This window comes from Borostomias antarcticus (genome assembly GCF_949987555.1).
Source record: "Borostomias antarcticus genome assembly, chromosome: 7".
Lineage (NCBI taxonomy): Eukaryota > Metazoa > Chordata > Actinopteri > Stomiiformes > Stomiidae > Borostomias > Borostomias antarcticus.
Window position 1 is genome coordinate 16,767,629 of NC_140240.1, and position 9,296 is coordinate 16,776,924.

The 9,296-nt window shown below is 44.3% G+C and overlaps 1 protein-coding gene across 3 annotated transcripts in view; it reads right to left on the reverse strand.

The window, feature by feature from the left end:
- The window catches only part of map4k3a (mitogen-activated protein kinase kinase kinase kinase 3a), a 205,930-nt gene that overhangs the window by 95,386 nt on the left and 101,248 nt on the right, over positions 1 to 9,296 (reverse strand). For all 3 annotated transcript variants that reach the window (XM_084441509.1, XM_084441508.1, XM_084441510.1), the window contains one exon: positions 1,293 to 1,335. In XM_084441509.1, coding sequence (XP_084297635.1) covers positions 1,293 to 1,335 — 43 coding nt within the window. The remainder of the gene's footprint in view (positions 1 to 1,292; positions 1,336 to 9,296) is intronic.

Consider the following 9,296-nt stretch of genomic DNA (forward strand, 5'->3'; position numbering starts at 1 on the left):
ATTCAGAAGACTAGTTGATCTTTTGTGACCATATCTGGTGTTGATGAACATTCCTTGTATGCATATTTGTTTGTCATGTGATTCCTGGCTTGTGGCCAGGTTAAAAGCTGCAGCCCCTCCATGAGAACCTTAGTATTGCCGAAGTTCTGACCCCATGTGTTAGCATGCTCAATAAATTGTTGATTCAACCTTTTTTGCATCCTTTAAGTTCTGTTCCACACAAAGTCTATGCATTTGAAATACACTGCAGCCCCCTTTGATGATATAGGTTTTTAAAAGCATTGCAGGTGGCCGTGTTGTCATCTTGGCGCGTGAAATGTAACCACACTTTCGAACGTTTATGCCTAGACAACATGTTGCTGGCTTCTTATACCGCGGTCTAATAAAACAAAACAAGGCAGCGCACGTGTGACGACATTGCGCATGCACAACAACGACAGGAATCGATTAAGGATTTTGGCTTACGATTCCAAGGAATCGATTCACTGGGAACCGGTTCTCAACAAGAACCGGTTTCCGATTCCCATCCCTATGAATAATAGGCCATAATAATGGAGTGTTTGTTCAGCATTACAATTATTAAAGGAGTAGTAAAGTGAAAAATCATGTTTAGCCCTGTTTTAAGGTTACTTGTGATCATATACAATGGTTCAGATCAAGAAGTTGACAAAACTAGCACTTTTGAGAAAGTTGATAATTGCTCTACCACCGTTTAGGTGATACAATGGATGTGGGTGGGCACCTTGAAAAATCATTCAAAAACATGTTAAACTCTCGATTTCAAAGACAAGAAACTCACCGAGGTGTTAGTTGGCATTCTGACATATAATTCGCCATAAAGTAAGATTCTAGTTCATCTGGAAATGCTTTTTTAAATATTTAGCATAGAGAACTATTTATTTTATTTAAAAAAGCACATCCATTGCATGACCAAAATGGTGGTAGAGCAATTATCAGACTTTCTCAAAAGTGCTTGTTTTGTCAATCTTTTGATCTGAACCATTGTATATGATCATAAGTAACCGTAAAACAGGGCTAAACATGATTTTCCCCTTTACTACTCCTTAAAGTGTGTTAAACTGACAACCCACAAGCTATTGCTCTCAAGGACACTCTCCATGGCTAATGTCTTTAAAGCCCCCCCTCTCCATTTATATTGAATAAAAAAGTCATACATTGAGGGAATCTGTTGTTGAATTGACTCTGAGAAGCGTAATTGATTTATTTGGGGCAACAGTGCATAGATGCCCTTATTTAGACAGGCAGAGGAGACAGCCACAGTGGTTACATACCTAGTTTGACATATCCACTGTCTGTCAGCAGTATGTTCGCTCCCTGCAGGAAGATTCAACAAGAAACATATTGTATTAAGCACTTTGCAATGCACATATTAATTTATCAAAACACACAAACACCTGAATTTATCAAAACACACAACATGGATTGATGGTTACGCATTGTTACCATAGTTCTATGAGTGGAACGCAGCCCCACAGGGCTAGCTCCTTTTGGCTTGTGAAGCCCAGACAGCTACATTTGACTGAAGAAAAAAAACATACATGCACCTGTGTCCAACCAGGTCCGGTGCACCACTGTATAAGCGGGCTTCACCTGCACAACTGCTCCAAACGGAAATTTTCAGTGAGCAAACTGTGGGGTCAGCAAGTCTGCGCCCTGTGGGGCTCTGCTCCACTGATAGAAGTAGGGTTACAATGCGTAACCATCGTTCTATTTCGTGGAGCTCCGCCCTGCAGGGCTAGCTCCTATTGGCATAAGCGGAGCTACACAACCGCACCATATACTCTTGCTGGCCCCAGTAACAAAAGACTGGCCAGCCAGGACACAAGCCAGTGCTCCAAGGTGAGACCATACTAAAAGTTGTCCCAACCCAAGCACTGGCCCTACCCCGCCACAATCAGTTTATCACAGCTGAGGGCACGGAGAAGTACATGAGGGGAGAGCTGGACCGAAAGTGGTTATACCGTAACATAGCCCGTCCTAGCTTCACCCCGTCACTCACCAGACGGTCCCACCCTGGAACATCATGTCTAACGCTGACTCCTGCTGGAGGCTGTGCCTAACACAGACAACACCACAGAGACAGAGGACATGGATAAAAGATAATAATGGACAAAAGGAGATGTAGACGACCAAGTCACCGCCATGCAAATGTCTTCCACAGACACACCATTGAACAGGGCAATCGACGTGGCCACGCCCCTTGTAGTGTGTTCCCGAACAGACCCAGGTAGAGGGCGACCCACAGTCTCATAAGACTTGCCCTCACAAAATCCACTGGGAGAGACGCTGTTTAGACAGCGGTGAACCCACCTTCCCCGGGCTGTGACAAACCAGCAACTGGGGGGGGAGTTCGGCCCGCAGGACACTATAAATGTACCTGTACCATCTAGAGATGCGTCCGTGAAAACAGTGATGTGAGCTGACAGCGACCTTCCAGCGACCTCAGTACCCACACAAGGATTTAGTCGTGTGAGCCACCTTTGGGTGCAGCAGACCCAAGCTGTGTTCGAAACCGTTCCCTATTTTCTATATACTGTAGTGCACTTCATTTTTTTTTGTAGTGTTCGAATTCTCAACGGTTAATTTCATTCACTTTATAGTCCACTACAAAATACCCACAATTCACATAGATTTCTAGTGAACAGAGATGGGCTGTGTCCGAATGTGCATACTGCACACTATATAGTACCTACTGCATCTCGCATAGTGCATACTGTATAGTACCTACTACTCCATGCAGTATGCAAAATAAATGTAGTACTGTATACTACTTCGAGTCTCCACCGGTAATGATGGTTGTGCGTAGCTACGTACAGCTGTTTTCGTCATACCCAGCTTGAACCTGTGCCGGTAAAATGTGGTAAAATGTGGTACCTTTTTCCTTCCATTTGACAAAAAATTTTGCCTTTCCCACCCGTTTTGAGTGCGGCTGCTGCCGCCAGGAGAAGACGGCATGTTCGTGCTGCAAGGAGAGGAGCAATCATGCGATTGCTTCTCGTCCTACTGGAGGCTGAGGTAAATATTAACATTAACCTTAGCTAGCTAGCTAACGTAATGCACTCAATTAGCATAACCCTACCCACCCACCTAACACTAGCGTTACACCCCTTGTACAAATGTAATGGTATAGTAACCCTAGCTAGCTAGTTAAACTCTGCCAAGTGCAGTTTACCTCCCCTTGTTTCCCTTCATTGATTAATACAAGTGATTAGAAAATAGTAAAATCCCAGCCTCATTTACTTCACTGCACCCCCTGATTTGTACAGATATCTGTAACTTACAGACATCATTATCTGTAACTTAGAACAAATGTATCTGGTATCATATTGCTAAATAAATATATGCCATCAGCACAAATGAGTTAAAGTTCGCCCTAAATGTTCCCTTCTCTAGGCCCGCAGAGAAGACAGAGGTCCCTATGCCAAGGTGAACCTCCACGTCCCTCTGTTGAGGACCTACTTTGAGGGCGGTGACACCAGGAGGGACATCAGATTGTCCGGACAGACTCTGACCAACCTCACGGCTACCCTGGAGAGTGGTCAACTCCAGGGATGGGGCAAGACCATGGAGGTGCTAATAATAATAATTAATAATAATTAATTGCATTTATATAGAGCTTTTCTCAGCACCCACGCTTTACAATGGTCCGTCTTGTCATTCACACACAGGTGCTCATCTTTGTGTACTGGCTGGCCAGTGCAACCTCGTACCAGGTTGTGTCGGAGGCGATGTGGTCCACAGAGTGGGCAGAGGGATTCAGCGCATCATAGGCCGTGTGATACGCTACCCCACGGTGGCAGAGCTGGAGGAGGTCGGGGCCGGGTTTGCCCACCTGGCCGGATCTCCTGCCTTCAGTCGTGCGGCCGGAGCCATCGACGGCACACACGTCCGCTTCATTCCACCAGCGGCAGAGCAGCAGAGCTATTTCAACCGCAAGCTCTACCACTCCATCCAGCTGCAGGCTGTGTGTGACCACGACGGTCGCTTCGTCAACATCTTTGTTGGCTACTCGGGATCAGCCCATGACTCGCGTGTCCTGAAGAACTCAGACATGTATGTCCACCGGCAGTACCCGCCGGAGGGCTGGTTCCTCCTTGGGGACGGAGGCTACCCCTGCCTGAACGCACCCATCTCCCTCATCACGCCGTACAGGTATTCTTACATGAAGGCTTGCTGCTTTTTCTTTTCTTGTTACTTACTTACAGTAACTGTTTATGCTCGTTTTTTCATAATCATGTGTATTATTTTTATCTTGACCTCCTAAAGCATGTATTACATTTATAATTATTATATTACATTACAGAGAGTCAGTGCAGGGACGGGTGAGGCAGCGCTTCAACGCCCTGCATGCCAGAGCTCGATGCGTCGTGGAGAGAGTGTTCGGGATGATGAAGTCCAGGTGGAGGGGGATCTTCCTGAAGGCTCTGGAGGTAATAATACATAATATATTATCTTGGTAACACAATTTACATTTGAACCAAATCTTATAGTGCAAAACTGCGCTTTTAGTTGAAGTTGCCCTTGGCTGCCGAGGTGATCGCTGCGTGTGCTGTCTTGCACAACCTCTGCCTGGAAAATGGCGACATCATGGAGCCAGAGGAGGTAACATTACTGTACATTAGTCATTTAGCAGACACTTTTGTCCAAAAGCGACTTTCAATAGGCCTAATTGCATTTAACCATTTAAAGGTTGATGACCTTGACGGTGGCCATGGTCCTGCTGCTGCTGATCCAGCATGACTCAGTTCTTGAGGTTTAAACATCATTTTGTTATGGACAGCCCTGAGGCTTATACAATGTACTACCTGTCTAACCTTCTTCTTACACACAGAGAAATATGAGTTTATTTCTGTACCCCAAAGGTACAATTGTCAGAAAAGTACCCTGTAAGATACAGAAATGGTCGTAAAGGTGACAACTGTAAACCTTTGTTTAATTTTAAAGGTACAAAATCCTTACTGACAGCAAATGGTAAATAGTTGTACTTTCAACAAGCTTAAGGTACATAGCATATACAATCTATAGCCTATAGTTGGGGGCCAAGCAGCGAAGCTGCGTAGGCCACCATTAAGTTTCTACCTTTTCTTATTGGGGGCCAAGCAGCGAAGCTGCGAAGGCCTCCATTGTTCTTGTACCTTTTCTTATTGGGGGCCAAGCAGCGAAGCTGCGTAGGCCACCATTAAGTTTCTACCTTTTCTTATTCTTCTGCCATTGGAGTCTATGGCAGCCCATAGAAGCATATAGTAGAAAGTTATGAAAATTGGCACACTCATTCAGTACAGTCCCCTGAGTCTTTTGACCAAGACCCATGTCCACAGCTCGAACCCTCTAGCGCCACCAACGTGTCAAAGTTGGCAATGCTTTCATGCATACAACTTTTGACCTGTAAGTCTTATTTTGAAAAACGAGGTACCTTTCGAATCCTTGGTTCAAGCCGAGTTGAACGCACCTCATGACATCATTGTCCGCCAAATTGGATTTCCCGCCATTTTGTACTTTGTGTAAAACACTTAAAATGTATCTCCTCCTAGGTTTTTTCACCAATCTGCACGAAACGCAGAATGCACAATCTACAGACCGATGTCCACAAAAGTTGGAAATTTTGGATTGTCCATTGCGTTCGCTCGTGACAGCCAATCAAAATTGGCAGAAAAGCTGCAAAACAGGAACTGGGATCATATCTCAGTAATGTTTTAATCTATCAAAACCACATTTGGCACACTCATCCAGGACACACCCATGACATCTGTCACCAAGCCTCATGTTGACATCTCGTGCACTCTAGCGCCACCAGCGTGTCAAAGTTGGAGTTGCGTTTATGCCAGTAACTTTTGAACTGTATGTCCAATCTTCAAGATTAGGTAGCAATGGATTCCCTGGCTCATGCTGAGTTCAAAACACCCCATGGTTTCATTATTACTTCATTGTTTTGATTGCAGAATGCAAGGAACACTTTTTGTCTTCTGCACAATTTCACCAGTTTCAGAGTGGTGAATGGCGCCTTTTGGAAAAAGTCACATTTTCTAAACTGCCATCCCTCTTCCAATTCTCACAGCTCATACACATATCATACACAGATTTTTCTAACTCGTCACCTCTCCTACACTTCTGAAGACCGAACGACAGATTATACATGGAAATGTTTGCATGATTGACTGGATTCTGAAGAAGTAAATAGTTGAGCTATGCTATGTATACTTTTCGCTGTGTGCCAATTTAAACGACGACACCCCCCCCTCTCCCTCAACCGAGAGGAAGCGACCCTTCCAGCTGACATTAATTAAGTGCTCAGGACTCAGACTCAGATTGGGATTCAGCTAATAGGGTTAGCGAAGGCTAACATGCCTTGTGGACTAGGGTGATTCACTTTCGCAAAATCCAACGTAGCACAGTGGTTAGCATGTCGGCCTTGCAAGCAGCAGATAAAGAGATCGAATCCCGTTACACCATATGTCTGACTTTTGAAATTCTCGGAACCATCCTTGACCCTTGTCAAACATGTCTCATGTCGCCACGTCAGTCTAGCCTTGTACTTGCACCATTATGTTTCTACCTTTTCTTATTATTATCCTTTTTGGGGGCCAAGCAGCGAAGCTGCGTAGGCCACCATTAAGTTTCTACCTTTTCTTATTGGGGGCCAAGCAGCGAAGCTGCGCAGGCCACCATTGTTCTTGTACCTTTTCTTATTATTGGGGGCCAAGCAGCGCAGCGCTGGCACCCATTGTTCTTGTACCTTTTCTTATTATTAGTGTGAATGCTTTAGAGCATTCACACTATTGTTATCCAGTTCTTTATTAGGTGGGCTAGCTTGCAAAAGCTAGCCCAACTTGTGATATTCCCACTATTTCTTTATTATTATTATTCTCCCCGTTTTTTGTCACCTTTATAACTTCTTCATACTTTGTGCTAGAAACTTCATTCAAATTTTAAAATGTTCACGATGTTTAGCTCTTTAACGGATGTATTCAGATTTTTGATATTTTTTATAGTTTTTTAGTAATTTAACTTTTAATAGTAATTTTTGTGCCATTGAAACTGCTGGTGGAATGTTCAGTATCATTATGCTTTTAGAGTGGTGGCAGCTGTTGCTTTGAAAATATTTACACATTTTGTAAACTGCTGGCACTCCTACAGTTTTGAAAGCTCACACACGTATTATACATAAAAACTTTCACACAACTGTTCTGATTCGTACAATGTAAGTATCTAAGCCGTGTGACTTATAATTTTCGCTGTATGACGATTTGTTTGGCAACTGCGCTCTCCATTGAAACGTATGGGCCCACACTGTACCTTTTGAGCTGCTAATTTTGCATTTTTACCCTTTTTCTAACTCGTCGCCATGCCTACAGTTTTTAAGCTACACGGACATATAATAGCCTAAAATGTTCAGCATTTTCTCAGGATTCATACGGTGTCAAAATCTAGGCTGTGACCTTTATATTTTTTGAGAGAGAGCTGTCTGAAGCCAACATGCCTTTCCATTGAAGTGAATGAGAGGATGCTCAGTGTCAGTTGGGATTTGAATTTGGGGACACGTGCATGCTCTCTGTACAGGCACCCTTTATTGACTACTGTGGTAGCATTCATATTCATTCATTCCTTCCTTCCTTCCTTCCTTCCTTCCTTCCATCCATCCATCCTTCCTTCCTTTCCTTCCTTCCTTCCTTCCTTCTTTCCTTCCTTCCTTCCATCCTTCCATCCTTCCTTCCTTCCATCCTTCCATCCTTCCATTCCTTCCTTCCTTCTTGCTTTCTTTCTTTCCTTCCTTCCTTCCTTCCATCCTTCCTTCCCTTCCTTCTTTCCTTCCTTCCTTCCTTCCTTCCTTCCTTCCTTCCTTCCTTCCTTCCTTCCTTCCATCCTTCCCTTCCTTCCATCCTTCTTTCTTTCCTTCCTTCCTTCCCTTCCTTCGATCCTTCATTCCTTTCCTTTCCTTCCTTCCTTCCATCCTTCCTTCCTTCCCTTACTTCCATCCTTCCCTTACTTCCATCCTTCCTTCTTTCTTTCCTTCCTTCCATCCTTCCTTCCTCCTTTCTTTCCTTCCTTCCTTCCCTTCCTTCGATCCTTCATTCCTTTCCTTTCCTTCCTTCCTTCCTTCCTTCCCTTACTTACATCCTTCCCTTACTTCCATCCTTCCTTCTTTCTTTCTTTCCTTCCTTCCTTCCTTCCTTCCTTCCTTCCTTCCTTCCTTCCATCCTTCCTTCCTTCCTTCCTTTCCTTCCTTTCCTTCCTTCCATCCTTCCTTCCTTCCTTCCATCCTTCCTTCCTTCCTTCCTTCCCTTCCTTCTTTCCTTCCTTCCTTCCATCCTTCCTTCCTTCCTTCCTTCCATTCCTTCCTTCCTTCCTTCCTTCCATCTTTCCTTCCTTTCCTTCCTTCCATCCTTCCTTCCTTTCCTTCCTTCCTTCTTTCCTTCCTTCCTTCCATCCTTCCTTCCTTCCATCCTTCCATTCCTTCCTTCCTTCTTGCTTTCTTTCTTTCCTTGCTTTCCTTCCATCCTTCCCTTCCTTCTTTCTTTCTTTCTTTCTTTCCTTCCTTCCTTCCTTCCTTCCTTCCATCGTTCCTTCCTCCCATCCCTTCTTTCCATCCTTCTTTCCTTCCATCCTTCCTTCCATCCTTCCGTCCTTCCATCCTTCCTTCCTTCTTTCTTTCCTTCCTTCCTTCCATCCATCCTTCCCTTCCTTCCATCCTTCTTTCTTTCCTTCCTTCCATCCTTCCTTCCTCCTTTCTTTCCTTCCTCCCATCCTTCTTTCTTTCCTTCCTTCCTTCCATCCTTCCTTCTTTCTTTCCTTCCTTTCATCCTTCCTTCCTTCCTTCCTTTCCTTCCTTTCCTTCCATCCTTCCTTTCCTTTCTTCCTTCCATCCTTCCTTTCCTTTCCTTTCTTCCTTCCATCCTTCCTTCCTTCCTTCCATCCTTCTTTCTTTCCTTCCTTCCTTCCTTTCCTTCCTTTCCTTTCTTCCTTCCTTCCTTCCTTCCATCCTTCCTTCCATCCATCCTTCCTTCCTTCCTTCCCTTCCTTCCATCCATCCTTCTTTCTTTCTTTCCTTCCTTCCTTCCTTCCATCCTTCCTCCTTTCTTTCCTTCCTTCCATCCTTCCTTCCTTCTTTCTTTCCTTTCATTCTTCCTTCCTTCCTTTCCTTCCTTTCTTTCCTTCCATCCTTCCTTCCTTTCATCCTTCCTCCCTTCCTTTCCTTCCTTTCCTTCCTTCCATCCTTCCTTCCCTTCCTTCCTTCTTTCTTTCCTTCCTTCCATTTCTTCCTTTCCTTTCCTTCCTTC